Source organism: Poecilia reticulata, linkage group LG2 (assembly GCF_000633615.1).
Source record: "Poecilia reticulata strain Guanapo linkage group LG2, Guppy_female_1.0+MT, whole genome shotgun sequence".
Classification (NCBI taxonomy): domain Eukaryota; kingdom Metazoa; phylum Chordata; class Actinopteri; order Cyprinodontiformes; family Poeciliidae; genus Poecilia; species Poecilia reticulata.
The window spans coordinates 38,287,166-38,312,599 of NC_024332.1; the positions used below are offsets into that span (position 1 = coordinate 38,287,166).

General features: G+C 37.2%; 1 protein-coding gene across 6 annotated transcripts in view; it reads right to left on the reverse strand.

Annotated features, from left to right (window-relative positions):
- Window positions 1–25,434, reverse strand: part of lrp1bb (low density lipoprotein receptor-related protein 1Bb) — a 316,436-nt gene that overhangs the window by 135,988 nt on the left and 155,014 nt on the right. For all 6 annotated transcript variants that reach the window (XM_008402891.2, XM_008402881.2, XM_008402905.2 and 3 more), the window contains exons 8-18: window positions 23,735–23,957; window positions 21,063–21,255; window positions 20,779–20,922; window positions 13,988–14,224; window positions 13,364–13,544; window positions 8,675–8,894; window positions 7,906–8,095; window positions 5,549–5,671; window positions 5,069–5,212; window positions 3,193–3,318; window positions 2,179–2,292 (exon numbers count right to left, since the gene is read on the reverse strand). In XM_008402891.2, coding sequence (XP_008401113.1) covers window positions 2,179–2,292; window positions 3,193–3,318; window positions 5,069–5,212; window positions 5,549–5,671; window positions 7,906–8,095; window positions 8,675–8,894; window positions 13,364–13,544; window positions 13,988–14,224; window positions 20,779–20,922; window positions 21,063–21,255; window positions 23,735–23,957 — 1,895 coding nt within the window. The remainder of the gene's footprint in view (window positions 1–2,178; window positions 2,293–3,192; window positions 3,319–5,068; window positions 5,213–5,548; window positions 5,672–7,905; window positions 8,096–8,674; window positions 8,895–13,363; window positions 13,545–13,987; window positions 14,225–20,778; window positions 20,923–21,062; window positions 21,256–23,734; window positions 23,958–25,434) is intronic.

The following is a 25,434-nucleotide window of genomic DNA, read 5'->3' on the forward strand; positions in this document are numbered from 1 at the left end:
ACATAGGTACAAAGATTCTTCTGAACATATTTCTTCTGTACTAATTTACTCATGTGTTTTGATCATTATTGCATACATTCAGAAAATGATGTCAAATCATGATTTGTGACTGGTACAAAGCATTTATAAATCTGTTTCTATATCTCTTCCAAACAAAGCTTTTATAAACAGTATCTGACATAGATTAACTTCAATAGACAAACAATCATCAGCATTTGGTAATAAAAAGTCATCTTGACATGTGCAAACAGAAATTTGAAAAATGAATGAAACAGACAGAAAATGTGACTCAGCCCACAACCGACACATCTGTCTTTAGCCTAAACAAATGGTTCAACTGTTAAGCCTCTTTCACACTCTTGCAAATCAGCCCTGCATTTCGTTAGCACATTAATAAATCACATTTTAACAACACTGTTGTATGGATTTGAAACTGTAAAATTCCTAATAAGAGTTCCAGCTAAGCTAAGCCTCCACTGTCCTTTCAGACATGTTAAGATAGACAATTTATTAAAAGTCTCAACTCTGAAATTTCATAAATTAATGCAGAAATCATCATATTTTTGGAGCCACAAAAAAGTTAAACAAATAAATTCCACTCTGCCTTTCTGTTGCTTACCAAAGCAGATGGGTAATTTCAAATCATACTTTTCAGGAAAAAAAAAAAAAAAAAGATCTTTTGAGCCAGTTAGCCACTTAAGCGGGAAAGCATTACATGAAAATGTCCCAATTGTAAAAGAAATGCCAGTAAATCTAATATAGTAATGCAGACCCTTCTTGAGAGAAAAGACAGTATTAATGGGAAGCTGTTGAGTGGATGTATGGCATCTAATTAGAAACACAGAAAAGAATTCAGTGGCATTTTGCTGCATCATCCACGCAAGAAACATAGATGAGCTATAAACACAAAAAAAGATTCTTTGGCTACTGTGTCGACTGCTATTTGATGCTGCTCAAACTGGACCTACTTCTTTTTACTCCAGCCGTGCTTCACTTCAACACGAAAAGCAAGTGGGAAACACGACACTCATAAACCGTTTGCTTTAAAGATTTCTCACCCCTTTATCTAATTTCTGCAAAGAAATACAGTATTTATGTAGTAGGAAACATGGTAAATTGATTCATGTACGTATTATGCTTTACTTTTAAAGCCACTGTGGAAAAAGAACAGCACTGTATTAAATAACCCAACAGCAGTGCCTCTTAGAACATATTTTCTTTCTATCAATTACAGGTGAAATGTGGCGTTATATCTATGAGCAAGAACTGCAAAAATGCTGACAGCTTTCTGACACAGCCATAAATTAAACAGTCACATTTCAAGCGTTTCAAGAGCAAAATGGAAAACCAGTTTTGACATTTTACCAGCTGATGACACGGCTATTCAATCAGCAGTGAAATCTAAAGCCTTTACACTTTTTCAACTTTTGTTTTAGACACAATATAAAGAATAAATGTAGTGAGGTGACAAAGTAGTTTCCTCCTTACAGATTATTATATGAAAAAGCTATAAAATGTGAAAAAGTAATTGGCCCTATACTTGTTACCAGCCAAGCATTTGTGATCATTGACACGTTTTGAAGGACATTTGGTCCACTTTTCTTGGCAGAATGGCTGCATTGTAAATCTTTCATGCATAATCTCCTTATTTGAGCTCATAACACAATATCATCATTAGATTTAGATCCAGACTTTGACTAGGTCACTCTAAATGACAAAAGGTCTGACATTCATAGGAAGTGGCTGAATTAAAACGATTCTGCAAACAAGAGTGGGTTGAAAATCCTCTACCTTTCATTTTTATGTCAATGGCTGTTTTGCAAATGCTTGAAGGTTGTTACTGCCAAGCATTAATATAACAAATTATTACATTCAGAGGCAATTACTTTTTCACATGGACCTGAGTTGATTCAGGTAGCTTTTTTCCCCTTAAGAAATCAAATCAAGATTTCAAAATTGCAGTACTCAGGTCATGTTTGTTTGGTATTAAATTTAGCTTGATGATCTGGAACATTTAAATGGAACAAAGCAGTGAAAATAATGATGTAAATACTTTTTTATAGCCTTTTAACCATCTGAAACATAAAATGTGAGCCTCTACTGTAAGCCCCAAATAGCTTTGTTTATGTCCAGTCAGTAAGACTATAATAGCATGTGGTAAATATCCAGGAGACTTACTGCATGATATTTCATCTGACATATCCCCACAGTCATTCTCCCGATCACAGCTCCAGCCTCGAGGTATACAGCGTCCATTCTGGCAGGAAAACTGGTCGGCTTGACAGGGCCGGGCTGCGAAAACAAGAAAGTGAGAAAGTGGTCTCCTAATTCAATCACAGCATTAAAGGCGAATAAGTCAATGTTGGATAGCACAACTGCATCTAATGTCCACTAGATCACCAAAATGTCAATGTCTGGCCAGCGCAAACTCTTTATCACTCTGTCTCACAGCAAAATGTGGCATGTCTGACACCATGTGTAAAATGTGCTGTTGCTTGATAGGCCTTCAGTCACATCCTGGTGGTCATGTACATGACAGCACTCAAGCAATGTCCTGCTGTAGTGGGATATGCATGTCAATCTGCCAGTGGAGAAACATTCATCATCCACTGACTAATGCTCATTGATTGATCTTCTATGGATAAAAAGCTGCAGAGAGGCACTGTTAAAGACATAGAGACAATCTACCTTGAGCGTTCCTGACAGAAAGTTTCCTCTCAAAGGTACCGCGACTCTTTGATACTATATAGCTCTCGCGCACACCGAGAGTGATAGTACTGCACCAAAGCTTCTTAAGAGCTTCAAATTATAAAAGTGATGGCTGCCTTGACAACACCTGACACCTCGGTTTAAGACATGGATAAATAAAGCACACCTGAGGTGAGAAAAAAGCTTTCCGCCTCTTTGTATAGACGAGAAAGCTGTTTGATCTTTAATGCTAGCAGTCTATAAGCTTGATGAGCTAAAATCAATTAAACAGCACATCAGTCTTCTGAGTAACAAGAGCATTAACCACATGATGGGTGCCTTTTATTAAAACATAAAGGGAAACTCCTTTAAAGAGTAATTATATTTCCAACAGTAAATGTAGGAACATAATTGTAGAAATAAACTGTCCTGCATGTAAAGAGAAGCGTCAAACTATCAAACAGCTGCCAAAACTACAAACATAAAGAATGATGAAGAACATACCAGAGCAAGTGGTGTTGGCTTCATCTTCACCGTTACCGCAGTCATTGGTTCCATCACAAAGCCATCTTTTGGGAATGCACCGGTTGTCGTTGCATTTGAACTGATCATCAGGACAGGTGTGGTTGTCTGAAACAGTTCAAATAGAGACAAAAATGACAGTGACTTTACAGAAACCCACTAACAGTTAATGAAGTAAATAAAAAATAGAAATAAAAAAACAGTAAAATTAAGCAATGCGCTCAAATAACTCAAAAATTATGTTTTTCTGAATCTTTAGTGCGATGGTTCTTCCTGAAGAAAGACTCAGTTATGTTGCTAAATCAGTTTTTAAAAGGAATCCAGAAGAAGAAACAAATTATTTTTAACAAAGGAATTTTCACTCGACCAGCTATTTTTAACAATTAGACAAGACGTTAGCAGATAACAGAAAGGCTACAGAGAGTAATTAACTGCTCCATTATTTTATTTTCAACATTCAAATTTCTACACACAGTCTGTAACTGCTCTCCAACAGGTTATATAATAATTAGCTGAATAAATCCTTACTTGAAGCCTTCACTGTAATGGCAGGAAAATGTTTTCAATTAGCTATTTAAGTGATTATTAATCATTTTTATGACTGTTTTAACAGTTAAATTAAAACAGTGACCCTTTTTTTTACACCTTTTTTATCTTTTGATTATTATCTCACTCAAACACAAACTTCTTGTTGAATGAACATAATTTCTATCTAAATCTGACAGTAGTACGAATCATTTTGGGCGGAACTGTGGGAAAAAAATGTATCATATCACTGAGTCACGGCTGAGTTGCACTTGCACTTGAGGCAGTGATGCCCATCTGGTATATATGACGTCTCTACATTATGTTTATGCCATGAGACTATTACAGTGTGTCCTAAAACACTCCATGATGTCTCAGTAACAGATACTTTGAAAAGTCTTGTTTTTTGTATTCAAAGCCAGATATGTTTGACACTGAAATTCAAGACTTATGGGGGGATACTGTGAAAGAAGTATTTGCATTAAAGTCACATTCAGTTCATTTTAATATTCTTCAGTGAACATACTATCACCACATACCCTATTTTCTTGTCAGCCTTGTAATTAAGTCAAGCTGCACACCGAGTTTATGAATTCATTAATTCTCATCACTTATAAATTGCACTAAGTAAATGAGAAAATTTATGTGCATACTTAACACAATGAGTAATAGCACAATTCCTTAAACAGGGATAGCGGTGTGGAGTTAGGGGAGATCAAGATTTCACAGTTGGATAATGTAAGAGGTTCCCAAACTGATAGTAGCGTTCTGGCAAATTTGTTCTGAGGAAAGGGTTTGATTCCAATTCTATCAATTTGTAAGAAGATATTGAACTTTTATAATCCAAAGAATAACACTAAAGTATGTGGGAATATCAACACTGACATCTTGTGTTGTTTAGCTTGTGGCGACACTGTTTTATGAAAACTCAACATCCATTTAGATAAACCGAGTCAGATTATCCCAAATGATATTCTAGCAGTGCAGCTAACTGGTGATTCTTCTTTAATTTCTAATCATGCTGGCATATGATTATGGTGTAAAAATGTACTGCTTCTGCCTTCCATAAAAAAATAAATAAATGAATGATCCAAATAAGCCAAAAACTCTGCTCCTCCAAGTAATTTGTTAAAGAGCGATTCTCCAAGAAAGTAGGCAGCAGCACATTTAACATCCCTGTTGTAGTGTCAATTAGCAACATGGATGTTGACAGCAAGAGAGAACTAACTGTAAAAATTGTAGTGTTTTGTTGTTGTGCTTTTTAAAGTATTGACCAATATGGTTTCTGCATGGGGTATTTTTATTTTTTGAAGTGACTAATCAAGATCCTCACAGCAGCTGTGGCTCTCCTCATCGCTTCCATCCAGACAGTCATCGTCGCCATCGCACTTCCACGAGGCCCGTATACAGCGCTGATTGTGACACTGGAATTCTTCGCTTTTACATCGAGTTGGCTCTAAAACATCAGTGGAGGAATCTGGGGGAAAAAAAACAGTACAGAGGAGAAATTAAAATCAACATGGGACTTGGTAAGAGGTACGGACTCAGGAGAAAATATTGGCATAGCCATAATAGCAGGTAAACTCAGTTAATAATGTCTCACAACCCCACAGAACATAAACCAAGTGGGATTTGTTTTGGGTAGCTGGAGGTCTGGTGGGATAATTTTTCACCCCTATGTACTTGTTTATTGCCTAATTTGCATAAAAACAAGGACCTGTTTCGTCTTTATCCCTTAGCATGATGGCAGGATGACAACAGGAGATGACAATCGTGGACTTTGTATTTCATCTGATTCATTACGTCCTCCTACCTGAACAGGTGACATTGTTCTTCTCCAAAGCTTGGTTGTCAGCACAGGCACACACTCTGCCTCCTGGGATGGCAAGGCAAAGGGTACTACATCCTCCAYAATTCACGCTGCATGCGTTCTCACCTGGGAGAAACAGATCGCAAACACTGTGAGTTGTCTTCTTCAGTTCATTTTACAATTTCTAAGCCTTGTGAATATTAGTACCTTTCACCACTTTAAGTCCTGCAAAATTAATCCCATTTCTGATGCAAAACCCATTTCCTGCCTTACTTAGACATGCCAGGTGTAAGCTATACATCACATGAAATATTGGGAACACAGCAAGAGAAATATATTTGACATTTTTATCATTTTTTTCAGTGGGGATAATTTGTCTTCCTGGACAAAACTGTCACTCCTCAATAGCAAAAAAGACCCCTATAAAGTTAAGCCATGTGACACCTTTGTCACTTCAATTTACCACGTTTCCCAAAAGCAGAGCCTGAACCAATGAGATAAAGCTTTTGGTCTTGTGGGAGCCAATCAGTAGTAGCCACAACATTGGACATCCAATTAATCTATCCAGTGGCCACAGAAAAACGTCTAGACGTTTTCTGGATCATGTGAACTAGTCTGTGCACACAAAATCCACCACTGGTTCGCATCATGCGCTTGACAGGGCACTGCTCTACTCACAATAAGCATCTCTAATGCTCTTCTGCAGGAATCAATGTTTTAAGGATGCAGCAAAGGCGCAAAACCCCTTTGGGTTTGGCTAAAATAATATTCTTCTAAATGTATCATATTCTGCTTTTACATGGCTGTTATAATGCAAAAGGAGAAGTCCACAGAGGACATTATACTGACAACATTATCCGTTTTGTCTCCTATCTGTTCTTTTCAGCATCATAACATGAATCGAWMTTCTCTCAATGAAAGAGACCGAAAAGCATCAAATACTGACATAACAGCAGTATTTGATGCTGCCATTCCATGAGCATCAAATACTGCTGCTATGTCAAAGCTAGGATTGAAATGCACCTGCCACCACATGCTTTGATGCCAAAAGCAAACTGTACCTTAAAAATAAGCAACAAAGTCAGCCCTGTGGCAGGTTTGGTAGAATGGAGTAGTGCTGGAATAAGTCACCGCTTTGCTTATTTATTTAGTTTTTTTTTTTATTTAGGTTGCTAACATGTCTGAATCATATTTGAAATTTATAACAAGTAATATTCCATGAGGATTTAGCTCCACTATGTATCAATAATACATAAATCTATTGCCATCTCTCCAGATTTATTTAGTCAGCAGTTTCCATCTGTCCGTTGTTGACCAACAACTTCTTTGTTCCCAAGTGTAACTTTATTTTTTCAGCTAGAAAAGTTTTAAACCCTATCTTTCTGTTGGGCCCAGTGAAAATGTCAGAAGAAGAAATTGACAATTATTGTATTATTTGCTGATGTACTGTTAACCTGCTAGATAGTATGTGGTTGGAGGTGTAATTTCTGTAGCTTGAACATTGTATTGTATAAATTTGCTCTTTATAACATGTACAGAATAAGTTTTATTTTTTGAGCTTACTTGTTTGACAGCTGTATTGCCAAAAATACATTTTTATCTTCGGGATAAAAGATAAGTAGATCTTTCCTGCATAGTATGAAGATTTTGACTTTAATGAAAAATAATAAACTACTTAGGTTGGAGTCAAGTTGTGGGATTAATTCTGTCCATAAAAGCTTTGAAAAATGAAAGGTCAAACATAGATTTTTACATCTCGCAAAGTATGGCATATAGAATCGATTTAACCACTCAAATGAAAATAGAAATTAGTATTTTTGGGGAATATGCATTCAATCTCATACAATTTCAGACTTGTTTATTAAAACAAATCTCAGAAATTGGAAGATTTCAAAACAACTCCCCTAAATCTCCTTTCAACAAAAACCTGCTAATTCAATAATCAATATTGAATAAAAGTCCTATGGGAGGTTACATCTTCGACTTATCAGAAATGACTGAAGTCTTGCGATTATGCAAACACTTATTCCATGTGATCTCAAGCAGTAAAAAAAAATATATCAATATTATTCCTGTACAATAAAAATGTGCCTTAATGGTTACTTGGTTGGCACAATTTTCTGACAGAACGGGAGTAAGATGATGACATGAAGCTCTCTACATGTTGATAATCTACTCCAGCGTCAGTCACTGCAATGAAATAACAGAGCAACAGCATTTTTTGTTACTCTGGAGTATATATAATAAATCTTGTAATAAATCTCCCGTACACATCAAGACAACAGGGATCCATACTGTAAAGGAAGCAATTCACATTCAACAGCACTGAACGGCTACTAAGTGAAGGGAAAGCTGCCAACCTTGCTGGCTCTGTGCGTCATAGACACGCAGGCCAAATAGAGGTGGTCTCTCGCTCCGCAGCAGAGTGACATCCCCCGTGGACAAGTCCAGCTGGAATACAGACGCATTCATGTACTCCGTCCAAAAGATGAAATTGCGATAATGAGAGATGCCGAAGGGATGGTTCAGCTCTTTTCCTCTGTACACCACCTGCAACAAGAAACACCGTGCACTATAATCAGAAGATTAGCGGAGCCACAGAGAGGCACCATCAGCAACAGCAAAATCAATCATCTCAAAGCAGACTAACTATTTGAATATGGGTTAAGATATTATTCGAGGTGGGGGGAATGATGAATGTTATTTAATTTCTTTGCACAAATGCATCCGGCAGAACGGCCTGCTAGTAATAATGTTAGATAGAATCTTGGCATTGATTAAAGATAATTTACAAATAATTTATTATCATTAATATGCAGGTTTAACTGCAGGGGCAGTTAGGGATGAAGGGATATTTTGTTGGCTGTGGTTTTAGAGAGATGGAGATTTGTTCAATCATCTCACTGCTTTGAAGAATAAAATCATCAGCATTAAAACGTTTTAAATTAGAACCTACGTTTTTTTTTTTTTTTTTGCCATATTAACATTTTATAAGGCTGAACGTTTTTGAAAGATTAAAACTTTAATTTACCATCTTCTTCACAAATAATTTATTCAAAACATGTAGTTGGTTGATTCATACAGCAAAATTAAATTAAGCAAAAGTCCAAATCATCAATATATACATACCATTCTTCCAGTTCCATTCAGGTAAATCTTCTCAATATGGTCATAGTAGGCATCACACCAGAACATCGTGCTGCTACTGTGGTCTAGAGTCAGACCATTAGGCCACAGCATGTTGGAAGTGACGAAAATACGGCGATTGGATCCATCCATCCAGGCTTTTTCTATCCGTCCTATGCTGTCATTGACCTCATCCTCTTCCCAGTCTGTCCAGTACATCCAGCTGTCATGCAGAGAAGTGGACAAGAACAGCACAAGCTGTCACTGCATCGATGTACAAATGAGTCATCGTCTTAAATTAAGAAAGTACATGCCTGGAGCATCTGGGTATTTTACCCTGAATATTATAATATATTTTATATTCAATGTCAGATTGTTTTTGACTCTCTATAAGCAGCTTAGGGGAAGACAAACTGTACTTTTAAATGGATTGTGTGAAACTGATGTAAACTTGACTTTTTTAATAATGCTTGGCTGTATTTTCTTGCAAAGTAATAACTTTTTTTTATTACTTCCATGGAAAATAAGTTAACGCCGTTATTCATCAAGCAACAATTTACCTCTCCATTTTCTTGTAAACAAACCCTTCCCAGGCATGCTCGCTGTCTCTATAAGTGCATCTGATAGGTGTATCAAAACATCAAGGTAGAGTTAGTTGATTTAAATTCCCAACCACAAAATAATGTCGGGACTACACCTCTGAATGAGCCAGAGGTATCTTTAACATGATTGGGTCAACAATTTGACACAGTCTTTTCTGTAGTAACAATGCCCAGGGGATTTTCTCTGCTTGAGTGTTGCTGACTGAGCCGTGTGCCCCGTGTTTCTCACCAATGGCAGAGAGTTGGCTCAGGAAAGATAAAACAGATTGGGATAGGAAGGTGAATGAATACCGTGTCTCTGAGTCGTCTTTGTGACCTCATGAATTATTGATACCATAGTACTTCCACAGACACACACAGATTCACGCGCACACAGCTGAATATAGATAGACACTGCATCAGATGCTCACCATTTATATAAAGCACAAAAGGAGAATATTAATACTTCCTTCACTGATCTAAAGTCAGCCAAAATGTTGAATGTCATCCTTTAATTTCATATTTTTCATCTAATGCTGCAGGGACTCTAGTCAACATTTCAGGGTGCTATAAAGAACAAAAATTTATTTTTCATTGATGCACCAGACACGTTTTTCAAGTTATTGCTAAAAATGGTTCAAATTGGTTTGCACAAATTTTCTATTGCTGCATACTGTTCCCTGATTCCAGGTTGTGTCTTCATCAACTAACACAAATTTATGTATATTTTTTATTTTCATCACAAGAAGGCAAAGAAAATAATATGCAGAAGGAACAGACATTCTTGAAAATCCCACAGTGATTTTTTCAAAATTGGTGAAGGAGCTGAGTCACAGATGTCTAAAGCTATTAAACTGGGTTGCTAGTGCTGACTAACGCTGCTGTGCCTCATTTTCTTTGAGGGTTTTTTAGAATTCTGTGGCTCTAATGCCCTTTATTTCACAGTAAATTCACAGGAAAGAGGCTTGTGAGAGGTGGAAGACATGGGGCAAAGGCCAGCGGACCGGGACCCCGCGAAGGTCACGTAGAGGACTGAGGCCTCCACCAGTGGTTCACGCATCTTACTCTCTGCACCACCACCGCGCCCCTGCGTGGGTTTCTTAATTTGACATGCAATTTGGTGTTACAAAAAAGCGTTTCAAGTGGTTCTAAATGTAAAGAGATAAAAGCATTTTGTGAAATATTAAGGCATAATGTATTAAATCAGTTTGTTGCTTATGATATGGCCCTGTTCCTATATTGCATGTCTTTTTGGAACACGTGCACCCAGTTTGTATTTATTATTGTTGCTGTTTGTTATTATGTGCACCCCTTCTTTGCATCTGAAGCATCTGAATAACATCTGCAGCTGTAAAAACTATATGTGGTATGTATTGCATCTGTAAGTACTCTTGCTGTTGTCACAGAACTATTAACGTGTCCAAAATGTCTGTGGTCGTTTAGTTTAGCAGGGGAGCAAATAACTCATAGCATTATATGTGTAAAAATGTCTGGAAATGTATTTAGTTAGAGACATGTAAGTTTAAGTTTTTCACTAGGGAACAGCAAATTGGAAACCTCAAACAACTACAACACCCACAAGCAGTCACTAAACATAGCTTTGAAAATTTCTCAATTGAGAGAATCTAATATTTGGATTACACACTTATTGGCAGGAACTGAAACCAGTGGGGTTTGCATCATAGAATCAATAGCTCTTTGAATTTGGAATTTTATACATTTAAATGTTCGCCTGAAAGTGAAGAAACTATCTCAAAAATATATCGAGTTCCAAATAGGCAAAAGCAATGATTGTTTCAGAACCCCTGAATCCTGCCAAAAGTCTACATTTACATCAGATTTCCCATCAGTTATATTGGTATAAAGAGACAAAACCACATAAGGAAATGACTTGCACAAAATGTGTTGACTATTCACATATTTCATTCTTAATGTAGCAAAACAGTGGAGGAAGTTACTATTAAGATGACACTCGTGTCAACACAAACTGGAGGTGGCAACAGAGCAGAAAATAAGGTCTCAAGACTGCAGTGGAGAAATCTGTAGGAGAAGTGCAGCCATTTCATGTGAAAAGAGCCTTCCAGCTGAGCAGATAGAGATCAAAGAACTGCCGGGGTTCTGGCTGAATGTTCGCTCACAAGCCTAAAACTAGCTTTTCTAATCACCTGTGCTGTCAGTGGGAGGGTCAGTATAAAAGTTATTAATCCCCAAACAAAGAAAAAGGTAACATAATCGTTTGTCTGCAACTGAAAAACTGTCTGCATTTTATTTTTTATGTTAAAAGTTTAGGGCTCCATTTACTGTCTGAATATAACTTTGCTTTTAAACCATGCAGAGTCAGTTGGAAATGTAAGAATGAATAAGTTAGTGGAGGGTTACAAGTTCCCAAAACTGTGACAAAAAGCAATATGCTGCAAAATGTTTGGAACAATCCCCTGAGGCTTGAAAACTAATCTCTGACTGCTATGGATTCAGTGGGTGGTAATATGATTTAAGACTTAGAGTGTTAATCCTTAAGATCCTTAAGACACTCAATGAATTGCCGTTTTGCTGCATAATGCCTGTATGCTAATTACCACCTTTGCTGGCAGAAACCACCATTGATGAATCCAAACAGGAACTCCGATGTGATCTATGAAGGTTGCAGAGAAAAAGCCAACAAACTGAAAATTGGGTTACCAAGTTTTCAAGTGGGGAGCAAATATTTTCTTTTTGTAAAAGTGTTTCCTTTAAAAAGCAAATGCTGTCATTAGCTCATTTACAAGTCATTTTTTCAAACACCTTTAATGTGAACTACTAATTGGTCAAAGGTCATTGCAAAAGTTTTAAAAATATGATGGTTTCCAGGATTAATCCTGAAAGTAATTACATTGGAAGCAACAGAGAGAAATGTGTTTAAATTTGACATTCTAAAGAACAGTACTGAAAGCAGCAATAAAAATATCACTCCCACGATTTATCCAATAACAATACTTCCTTTGTAGCAAAGACACAGCAAGTTAAAGTACAAGAAAGCCAGTGGGTGTTGAAACATTCATAAAATCTCTTCAAAACATGCTAAGGACAAGAATCGTTTGTCTGCAACTGAAAAACTGTCTGCACTGTCTGAAAAACAACTCCTTTAACATATATTTGCTTTGTTTAGGGATTCCAAGCTATTTGTTTAGTTAAAGAACTTCTGGTAAAGTACTAGCTTCAAGCTGCACTGTATGGATTTCTATAGATTTTCACAGGTCTGTTCTAAAGTTATTTTCATGACAGACTGACGTAAAAAAAGAAAAAAAAAAGAATTATTCTTCAGACTAATATTTTTATACATGTACAAACCATCTTTTATACAACATATGAAAAATCCAGGCACTTTTATTTAGTTATGTAATTGGGCCTATTAATTCTGTTTTTAAGTGTGTATGGCATCACAAACAATTTGAAGTACCAGGGTATTTTGTGTCTAATTGTGTCTTAATTGTGTCTTTCAGAATAATGGTTCTAAACATATGGCCAGATCAGAAGGGAACTGACTCATTGAGCTCAGGCTTTTAGCAGTCATAACAGCAGGAGCGCCAATAAGTGTGGCATCAGTGATTTCGCAAAAAATATATTTCCAAGTATGGAATTTGGCTCAGTTTATGATTAAATATTCTAAAATTAAATTATTTTTTCTGTAATTCACAAGGGATTACGCCACCGCTACAAAACTGAAAAGGCTTTTGATAAATCTTTACATGTTGCTTTCACTGGTTGGCTTAGTATTAAGGTTAAAAAAAGTGCTAAACTATCTTTTTTAAATATAAAGAAGCAAACCATATTTGATGATCCTTAAGATTACTACTATCAGAACATTACCAAAAATGCAACTAAATACTTAATTCAACGTAGCTGTCATAACATTACTCTACAAATATCAACAATAGGATGGATAATACAGTAGATTACACAAGAATGCCATAGTTAAGGAGAGTTAATATTGCCTGCTCATGTTATTTTATTTTAACTAAAATGTACCTGAGAGTCATACAACCATGCAATTCAAGAATTCAGTTAAGCATGCTTTACAAATCAACCCTAGATAGACATTCTGACCTTATCAGTATGTGGTTTGACAGTTTACCTGTTCAGAGGGTCAACTACGATTGCTCTAGGGTGTGACATGTTTCCTTCCAACAGTGTCTTTCTGGTTTGAGAGGCTCTCTCCAGCCTGGCAACACTGATCGTCTTCCTGTAGCCATCGTTGGTCCAGTATAAATTATTTCCAATCCAGTCCACAGAAATACCCTCAACATTATCAAGCTCTGTAACAAAATCAGCACCACAAAATACGGTAGACATTTTTCAATATTCTTTTCTTAATTTCTTCTGAGATATTTTTCAAAACATACATTAATGAAACAGATATCATAAATGTGGTCAATATCTTTTCATTGTACATAATCAGAACCTAAAAATAGTTGCAAGTGTTATTTTTTGCTTTGCACTTAAGAAGCAGACTAATTTATATCCCCTTAACATCCCATACATTATATGTGTGAGATTTGTATTGCTCAAAAACTACAAAAGATATAAAAAGCTATTTGAAGTGCAGTTTTTTTAGTAGCGCAGATGGTGCAAAAGCTATTTTATGACCATAGACATAACAGAGAATAGGGTCTTTTAAAAAGTACAATGGATTCTTTTTTCCTTTTTACAAAGGAAAAAGGAATCCAGAAGATACAAAAAAAATAATAAATGTACTCACCATCTTTGAGAATTGTTTCCCTACTACTTCCATCTATGTTTTGACGGCCAATGAGGAAACTGGTGGTGTCAGCGAAGTAAATGTGTCCCATTTCTGCATGGTAGTCTATGGCTCGAGGGTTGACAAGGTCTTCAATAGGTACCATGTGCTCGTCACCAGACTTGATGTTCATATCCAGGCCACGAATGACCCCAGGACGCCCCTTACCATAGAAGAGGAAGAAATCGTTTTTGGGCTCTACAAAGCAAGAAAGGACAGACCTTTTTTTACTGTTATTGTCAATTAATTGGTCTAATTCATCAGTGCTGATCTGTGCATTAAACCCACTTAACAACCACATTGTTCTTATATGTTTTGCAAGTCCAAAGCCATCTATTCACCCTAATGGAGCCAGTAATCAGTGCCAATGACTCTACTCACCACCCTCAATCACGCCCTCACTGCAAAACTGCCACGAGAATAAAAGTAATGGATTGCTTCAGCAAACATTCAATTTCAATGCTTACCTTGGCTATGAATAGTGTTTCTAATCTAAATAAGATGGTGTTTCTGGAAGAAAAACAAACAGAAGACTGGAGCTGAGGGAGTTCCTCAGTGGCATCTTTGTGTCGCGTGGGGACTGTGTATACTCGAAACCTAGGGGAACCTCTAGAGAGGAAGAATAGGGAATGAAGTAGGGCTTCCACTGAGGGAAGCAGACCTCTCTCCAGTCTCACCTACTACCCAAGAGACTAGGATGCTGGAGGTGAGGACCACACATGCCTCAGTTCAATTTATCATTTTTGTAAGAGAGAGACCAACTAACCAGGAGGCAATTAAGCACTGCTAGAGACCCAGATATCAAACTCCAACAGCGACTGCTGTATGAAAAACTACATCATTTAATAAAAAATCTCATTATGCTTTAGGAGATGAAGAGCAATAGAGAGATAGTTGATGTCATCAGAACATCCACTAGAGAGGAATAAATCAAACATGTCATGCAAAAGCTCCCAAAGCTCCATTACTCTGATCGAAATCTTGTAGGCGCCCAAATTGTGTCATCAATTTGATCTTCGGCTTTTATTGTCATCTACACAATGTCCAACAATTGATCAGAGCAGCCAACAAACGCAGGCAAACTTAAACCCTCATTATGGCAATAATCTATCAGGCGTCCCAACAGGTCGATATTAGAACGTCACACTCGCATAAAGCTGTTTTCGCCTGCCCTCATCTTTATAACTGTCAGCCCAAGGCTCTGCCTGCACATAGCCAGCTCTATTATGACACATGACCTTCACAGGGACAAAAAAAGAAAACGGTAATCTTGGGCTGAATTTTCTTTATACTTAACAAGAGCCACTGTCATATAAAGATGACAAAAAAAGATGTATCAAAATGCTTCCTTCTTTCCATCCATCCATCTGTCCATCCATCTATCCATCCAGCCACCCGTGTCACACTACATTACTTAGGAATTTAATTAACATTATTATACATTATACTAATAATGAAATTCATAGACAGGTGTTTGGCTGTTATGAATGATAAAAAGCCAATGCAAAAAGGCAATGAAAACTTTAATCTGAAAACAACTGCAAACAGAGGTGGGACTGATGGCTTGCATTATTTTCATCAGATGCTCATAGTTTAAAGCTACAGTAGAAGCTTGGTAGAAAATCTTTCTGATAGCCTCATGAACTGTCTGCTGCTCTTCATATCTTCCTTCAGAGAAACGTTTGCGGTGAGAATGAGAAAAAATACATGATTTTTTTATGTGCTTTGTGCAAACATTTAGTGTTAGAAGTTGTGTCAGGTTGTTACAGTAAAATGCGGGAGAGAACTCTAAGAAGCAAGAGTCGGTGCTTTACAGAAAAATGACAAGTAACCTCCACAGACAGCAGAAAGACCAACTGAAAATTAGAAAGTCTCTTTATTTACTTTTTTTTGCATTGAAATATTTTGAATCAGGCAATTTTCACAGCCTGTTGGAGGCCTCAGGCAAAATGTACAACACTTATGAAAAGTGCACAGACACACTGCATTCTAACTAGCAATGCCAAAGCATTACTAACTGTTCTAAACATGATTACAAACTGATAACATTTTTGGAAAGCAGTTTAGAACATTTGCACCAATATGACTGATTGAAGACTGACTCAGACAAAAACATGAGGAATGGACACACCCATTCTTTTTCAATATGGGTTTGTGCATCCATGGTTGGGCTGGTGACCTGTCCAGGGTGATGACCCCGTCTCTCACCTGTTGGCCACTGGAGATGGGCACCAGCACCCCTGGTGACCCCACTAGGGATAAAGGTGTAAGATAATGGATGGATGCCAACGATTGCAGTTTTCTGGCCGATCACAGATTATCCATCCATCCATCCATCCATCTATCCATTTTCTTCTGCTTATCCGGGGTCGGGTCGCGGGGGCAGCAGCTTCAGAAGGGAGGCCCAGACTTCCCTCTCCCCAGCCACTTCTTCCAGCTCCTCCGGGGGAATCCCAAGGCGTTCCCAGGCCAGCCGAGAGACATAATCCCTCCAGCGTGTCCTGGGTCTTCCCCGAGGCCTCCTCCCGGTGGGACGTGCCCGGAACACCTCACCAGGGAGGCGTCCAGGAGGCATCCTTACGTTCCACGTACCAAGAGCCAGCTTCTGCAGCCGAGGATCAGACCGCCAGGGTCCCCTCCCTCGGTTGCCGCCCATAGCACAATGCACCCGACCCCTTTGGCCCCTCCGACAGGTGGTGAGCCCATCGGAAGGGGTACCCACGTCTCCTCTTCGGGCTCGCCATCGTGCCCCACCTCCAGGCCTGGCTCCAGAGTGGGGCCCCGGTGACCCGCGTCCGGGCGAGGGAAAACCAAGTCCAAAGTTTGTGTCCATCATAAGGGGTCGATCACAGATTACCAATCTTTAAAAAGCCTGACCTGCTGGTTCCAATTTTGGCCAATGCCTTTTATTTTTTATTTTTGTCTGAATGTCGCTAAATATAGCAAGAAAGTCACTGAGTTGGTAATAGCAGTTGCTACCTTAAAGTTTGGGGCAGTTTTTATTTTTAGGGGGCACTTACTTTTAACACATGTGGACCATCTTTTTTTTCTCTCCGTAATAAATAAAGGTGTTTTTAGTGTTCTGGTGAAAAAAACGATCAAATCTGTAGATAAATATTTTTTCACTGCACTGTAGTTTTCCAGAAAATATAAAACATACATAAGAAATATTTAAGATGACGCTATACGTGTGTGGAATGAAATTTACAAGTTAAAAGAGTAAAAATATAGCAGATTTAATCATAAAGGACAAGGAAGTGCATAATAATGAACAAAGAAGGATCAAAGTGAAACACTGACATCTGCTGCACTTGTCAGTTCTAATTATTGTTAACATTAAACTATAAAGTATATTTCACCCTGAATTAAATAATCAACATACAGTATTTCTGCTGTTGCTCCAACTTGAATCTATAAAGCTATTCATAGCATGAACACATCTTAATGGTATATGTCAGGACCTTTAAAAATCCCAATCTGGTTTTTGAAGCTAAAACATGATAGTAAGTGAATTTTATCCAAGGCTAGCGTTCATTATTTCAAGAGAAAACATTGTGTAATTATCACAGGAACAGCACCTCACTAGTCAGGTCAAGTTGAACAGTCAGAGCTCAATGAATAAGAGACAAGTGGAAGAATCTTAATTCACTGCAAGTATCTTTGTGTTATTCATCGCAGAATGAGAATTTTAAAAAGTCCAGCAAATATACCTAATCATAAGAGAAATAGAGCAAAAAATGGTGTTGCAATAAAAAAATCCTGCATGTTTAACAATTTAGTTCCAACATAAATACAACACACCTGTTGCCTCCGGTTTCAAGAGAACAAATAAGTCTCGTAAGTCATTGTGCCATGCCTGAAAGCCCCCAAGAAATGGCACAGATCATGTTTTTGTTACAATAACAGGGAGACCAACTCCTTAGGATATCTAGAGATAGCTACAGATAGGTAATGATTGTAGCATATACTCTGCTACAATTATCCCATTATTGTTTACTTGTTAGAGATAGACAGGGAAGTCATTTTTTTAATAATATCTAAATACTCAAGTATGTGTTTCCACTACATAATTTCATAAAATAGAAAGATTAAAAAAGAGAAAAGAAAAATATTTAATTATGCTTTGTGTGTATTTGGGATGATGGCACCACAATAAGCTCAACAATATATATTAAACACTATGGCAGACAAACAAAATTTGACAGCACAGACTCCAAGGCATTCTCTTGTTGCAAGGTGTTCAATACTTGCAACACTTGGACCAAAGTTTGATTCTAATGACTCCAAGCCACTATGGCTGACATGGATGAAGAAATTCGACCAAAACATGATGAGTATGAGTATAGCATAACTGTTTATAATCCTTTTTCTAATTTCCCATCAGATTTTATTTTATTTTTTTTACAATTTTTGCTTGTGTATTGAGAAAGAAACATCAGCTCAGCAGTTTTTCAGGCACACTTTGGTTTAATCAAGTTCAACTTGGTTTTTTCAACTGCTAAAAGTAGCCATCAGAGTACAAGTGCATTCTAATTATGAATGCACATGGCCACTAACAATATTCAGATATACTGTGGCACTTAAACAAAACTCAGTTCATACTTTGTAGAAACTCAGTTCATGAAAATATCCTTTACATCTTTACACCATCATCAGCAGTCTGAATTGTTGATACAAGGCAGGGTGAATTGATGCATTTATGCTATTTATGCCAAATTCTGAGTGTCACAGCTGAAATTGAGACTCATAAAACAAGGCAAATTTTTTCCAATGTGTTATTATCCAATTTTGTTGAGACTATGTGAATTGTAGCCTCAGTTTCCTTTCCGTGGCTGACAGCAGTGGCACCCACAGTGGTTTTCTATGGTTTGACATTATGGGCCTTTTAGAGATCATATTCTATGTGCCTTGGTAGCAACAAGTGCTGATGTGAACTATTCTTTATATTATCTCAAACCCCACCATCCACTTTTTTCTAACCTCTGGCATCAGTAAGACATTTTCATCCACATAACTGTAACTCACTGGATATTTTCTCTTTTTCAAATCATTATCTGTAAATCTCTGCATGAAAATCGCAGATCACATCTAAATTACTCAGACCAGCCAGTCTAACACCAACAAGTCACTTTATATGGGTAGTAAGGAGTGCCAAATATAATTTAAAAAAATTAACATATAAAATTATTTAAATGTGTTATTTTTTTAAAACTACAAATGAACACAATTTATTAAATATAGACCTAATTAATGTGCCTCAAATAAATGTATTGATTTAATTTTAAAAAACTAGATACAATTATTTCATGATTTAAGAAATTATTATTATGTTTCTGCACATCATGAATTAAAATAAACTGTCAACTTCACCCATCAGACTCAGTGGGTGGGATTAGGATCGCTTCTATATTATAACTGGCTGCAACAAGTCAAGACAACTTCTCCCATGTTTTCTTTAGCTTACAGGTCGATATCTATGCTGGAAAGTGCAAAAATAACTTCAACAACATATTTAAAGTTTTGCAATTTATTTACCACAAACTTTGGGTGAGCAAATCCAGCCTCTATTTCCCTAGTTTGGTCTGAAATATCTCTAATAAGTTCACAAGAGAGCGTTAGCCAGTTATAGCGAGTGGGTGGAGCCAATGTTGGTCCCGACTGAAGTCTGAGGCAGCTTCTTCCATGCAGGACCTCAGTAAGCTCTCTTGTGAACTTATTAGAGGTATTTCAGAACAAACTAGACATACAGAGTCTGGAGTATTGCTCGCCCAGAGTTTGTAGTAAATAAATTACAACAATTTGTTGAAGTCATTTTCAAACTTACAGTAAAAATATTGATCCGGAGTCAAAGCAAACTTGGAAGAAGTTGTCTAAACTTGCTGCTTGAAAGAGCCAATCAGATGTCAGGGTCCCTATAGAAGCAGCCCTTCTCCTGCCTACTGAGTTTGATGGGAAGTTGACAGTTTAAATGAATTCTTGCTTTGCTTCACCACAGGAAAAAGAAATAATTTATTAAAACATTAAATAATTATATCTGGTTTTTAAAATAAAATTTATACATTTAATAGAGGCAGATATAATTGATTCTATATTTAATGAATCATTTATGGATGACATTCTAGTTTTAATAAATTAATGACACATTTAAATAATCATTTCATAAGTTATTTATTTAGTATAATTTGGCACTTTTCACTCTCCATAACTTGAATATCCTTTCCCCCCATTCTGATAAATTATTTGAACTTCAGTCGCCTGTCTTTTCGATATCTAGATAATACAAATGAACTTTGCTGCTGCTATCTGACTGGCTGATTCACTATGTGCTTGAAAACATTTCAAAAGGTGAATATAATAGTGTCTGGTTACGATATAATCTGATTCTATCACCATAAATAGCGGTCTGCCACTACAATGACACTGGATGCAATCTAAATTCACACTACTTTAGCTCTTTGGAAACAATTTCTCTCTTTCTGACTGCCAAATGAAAGATTTTTTTTTCCTACATCTTGTCTTTTTTGTTAAATGGAATGATGGTGGTAGAATAAGCTTTTCATAATGGGGCTAACTGGTAGGATTGTGGTCATTACAAGTCTGTCAATTAATTTCACTGAGATTTGAATACAAGGTTTGGCTCTACAGATTCTTAATTGTGAAAACTAAAAGACAACTGACTAACATTTGAATACCCTATCGCTTAGTAACACCTTAAAGTGATTCATGCAGAAAAAAGGAAAATGTGTACTAACTTTTACAAGATGTTCCATCAAAACCAAGTCTGTAGCCAATACGGCAGCGGCAGGTTCTAGACTTGTAACTTCCACTCAGAAGGCAAATCTGAGAACATCCTCCTGGCTTTCCATATGAATCCATTTCACATGCATGGCTCCTGACTGGGGAAAAACACAAAAGACCAAAACTAATGTTGTATGCCACAGAAGTATTATTTTTTTCCTAGTGTACACCTTGTAAGTCACGGATGGTAGACTGTGACACATACTTGCACGTTTACTTATTGGAAAATGTCCTATACCTTTCGGTTGAGAGAGTTTGTGGTAAACACGCAGGGCTCTAGAATTCCCCAGGCTGGCTAATGTCCTGCTCTCTGCTGTGATGTTGAACCTGTTCACCTGCAGCAACTCCACAGATGAACTCTCCTCTGAAGGGGCAGAGTGCAGGGCGTAGAGGTAGTCCTCAAAGGCCGCTAATGCATATACGTTTGATACCTAAAACATAAGAAAAAGCCAATTTGTCTTTTTTTATTTTTTTAACACAAGTCAAACCACAAGAGGAAAGAGAAAACAACAAAGCAGATTCAATACGAGCTGTATCCCAAGCATGCGTCAAGCACAGGAGAGATGGGAAATGGAGGTGTGGTCGTCTAGTACACTTGGCAACCTGTCCAGGGTCAAAAGCTGGACTCCACTGGGAGACTGCTGGCCCTGACACAACCACCCTCCATGCTACATTTAGCAGGCTGACACCTACACAAAGCAACATGGCTGGATGAGCTATGTTCACAGGAAATACACCTAGGCTCACTGCCCCACACCTTTACATCAGGGGCACTGAGAAACATGCTTCAGGAAAACAAATATAACAAATTAAACCACTCATCCATCTCTCTGTCTGTGGAATTTGGCTTCAACACTCTACCAAGTAGATCTTAAAAAAAATTCAATTAAAACAATTAAGTCAAATGTCAATAATGTTTATTTTTAATTTGTTTTAATTCTTTGGCCAATTTTTTTAAGTATCCATTGTTGGAACATTTTATTTGTAAGAAGAATATTTAATTGTTTTAATTAAATTTTTGCTTCCCTTTCAAAAAGTAAAGTTGGATGTTGTTTTTATGCTAAACGTCAAGAACAAAGGAAGCATGCCAGTACAGACGAAAAGTGAAAGGTTGACATTCAGTCACCCTGGGCATGAATGTCATTAACTTGTGGGCCTTTTAAGGATGCATTTGAAGCATTCTGTTCAGGGTCAAAATTACAGTACATGAGCAGGCATAAATATGTGTATGCACCCACAGTAATATTTGCTTAGAAAATCCTCATACGGACTCTCTTTGATCAAATTCTTTTTGTAACTTTCAAAATGCTTCTGGCACAATTCTGACTGAATGTTTGACCTTGATTGTTGTTTGAATTTGTAGAGTTTATTCAAATTTGTTGATTTTTATTGGCCGATCAAGTCAAAAACCATTCAGTAAGGTCACCAAAATCTATGCTTGCAAAAAAACTTTATTTCTTTTTTTTGGAAGCAGGCACCAATAAAGGAAACAAAATGGTCATACTTAAGGTTGGACTAAAATCTGCAACTGCCCACTTGGCCAAGAAAAAAAAACTTTTTTAAAGAGAAGTTTTACTCTCAGACCAAGCAAAGACTGAGTTATCTGGCAAGAGTAACAAAATGTATTTTTGGAGTAATTGAATTGAAGCTTTTGAGCTCCAAATTCTTGACACTCTACCAGTTGTCAAGCATTTTGATTACATCATCATTGTTGTGTTGCAAAAGGTGAATGAAGGACAGGAAATAACTCCACTTTGGTGCTCAAACAGGTCTGTGATTCCAAGCCCTAGAAAGCTGTGGACAAATGTTGAATGATCTTGCCAGGATATCCACCAATCTCAATGATGTGCCATGAAAACCAGGAAAAACAACTACTTCCAGTTGAGAGTTATGTTAAAGTGTATTTGTATAAATGACATCTACAAATATACATCTATTGGGGATGTATATTTATATTTAAGCCTTTGTGTGTCATTCTGTAATGGATGTGATTAGATAGAGCCAAATACTGCAGCCAGTTCTTGGTGTAAAATTGTTTGAAGTTCGTGTTGTATTCTGCCAACAACCATCCTGCTACGAACAATAAAACCTTCCAAATGGACAAAGGCCCTAAACTAGCAATGCCAAGTGAGAGTGTATTCACTAGCACAATAAGCCCGACTCAAACTAAGCATTGTCAAGTTGCACAAAACAATAATACTTTATCAAAAGCTCAGTCCAAAATTGGGAAAGTTGAGTAACATCATTAAAAATATGAATGAGTTTAATGTGAAATTAACTCTAATAAAGAATGAAAAGGAGGCAGCTTGTTAACATGAACACAAAATTCATAGTCTCTAGGAGAAAAAAAATGAGGCTCTGTATGACATTTGATATGCAGATCCAATGGCATTAAGATCCTCAGTCTAATGAGGGCACAAGCAAGGCAATATCATCCAAAGAACACCTGCATACATAATAAAGTGCTAAGATGTATGTTCTTTTTTTTTCCTCATAAAGGCTGAATTTCTCATCCACTTTGGTGGCAATGGCCTTTTAATGAATAATCATAATTTGCAATGAAAGGGGCTTAAAAGTGTACTACAGGGGAGAGACTATTGATATGCTCATTTCGAAGACTGCTCCACGTGTGACTCAGTTCTTTCTATTTAATAAAACATCAAGGTTTCAAAAGACCTTTTCTATGAAAATGAAGAGTGAATTAAAACCCCAGACACTGAATGTACCACCTGCCTCGTATCATGGTGCCCAAATGACAAAAATACCCAAGAAATCTGTCATGTCATAATTTGACTTTCTCAAGGGAAGAGAAATGCATTGGTGTAAAGAAAAGCCCCGAACATTTATCTAAAATGGCTCCTGAAATGTAGAAGGAAAAAAGCTGTGCTTACAGTAAAATGTGACACTCACTTGGATGCCATGGATAATGGTGTGCCTGTTCCTGCCGTGGTAATCCACAACGTCAATGTAATCCAGGTAGGCATCTGCCCAATATACAAGCTTCTTGATCATATCCAATGCGACAGCAGTGGGCTGCTCAATTTTATAATCCACTAGTCGGGTCCGGTTTGAGCCATCCATGTTGCACCGCTCAAGCTTGGCCACATTCCCATAGTCTGTGATGAACAGCATTCTAGAGAAGAACATAGAGACAAATGTCAACTCAAATTACATTCATTTTTTTGATAGCTACTTTGTGTTGGTTAGTGTAAGCCAACAGATGTAATAGCACCTTGCATTATATTAACTTTGAATAGATACGTTCAAATAGTTCTGTTCAGTTTTATTAGATGGGGAGAACCCTGCCACTTAAAACCAGATCTGCTACCTGAAAGGAAACACATATGTATGTATGATAGGGCTTTTATAGAGGTCACAAGTTAACATTTGACATAATGCTTCAAAATGTTTAATTTCATTTAGCCTTAAAAAAGTATAAATGTCATAAGTAGAAACTAATAAGTAAAGAAAATAGGAAGCAAAAGACAGAAAATCCATAAAGACCGAATAAGTTCAGAATTAACACATATATTTAAAAAACAGAATTTGATTTCTGCAGATATTGTAAGTTTATGATTTTTTTTATACAGTGCCACTTATTTGTAGCGATAGATGACGGATGAAACGATCCTCTCCCATGCTGCTGCTAATACACAATTTACAGCACCGCAAGTTACTTTAGTACAGAAATATACTTGGCGCAATATATTGTAGTTTTGGCTTTTTCATAAAATGGAATGCAAATTGCTAAAAAAAAAAAAAAAAAAGACAAGTTACTCTTTAACTCATCTCACCCTTTTACATTTCTATGGGGGGTTGTACCAAACTGCTCATGCCTGCTTAGCTAGTACATTCTGTTTTACAACTAGCTTAAGCTCTGGCTTGATAAATTGGTGTGCTCTTGTTTTCAACTTTAATCTTGACCAGAAGCAAGAACTGCTTTCACAAAGACAACAGGTAAGGGCTCATATAGACCAACAACCAATCAAAACATGAGAACAATGTCTAAAAACCAGGTCAGTTATGTTTTCGGTCTAATTCAAGACAGAAAAAAAAACCCCTGAGCTTTGATAAAATAACATGAGCCATTATTATCTTCCCCCTGTTTAGATTTGATATCAACTTTTGTGGCGTCTAAATAAGTCCTGTGAAATATAAGGGACAATGTTCTGACTATCATGAAATATGATCATGAGATATGGAACACGACTAAAAGGATGAAATGCTGGTTGCAACTGGTCGAAATGAGCTTCCTCGACACCGTGGCTGGACTTATCCTCATAAATTGGATTAGGAACTTCATCATCTGGGGACAGCTCAAAGTAGAGCTGCTGCTTCTCTATAATAACTGGACACAGTTGTGCTGGTCCTGGCGTCTGTTCAGAAAGACCCAGAACTTTCTGGAGGGACTTGTATCCCATTTGGCTTGGGAACGTCTGGGAATCCCACACAGAGGATCGGAGAGTGTGGTCCTCTCCGGGCAGCATAACGACAGCCCGAGCTGTCCATTAAAAACGAGGAATACGCTGAGAAACAGAATTTGATGTAGGTAACATATTAATGACAACACATAAAAATTGCCTAAGGGGAATTGGGAATCCATTGATGCC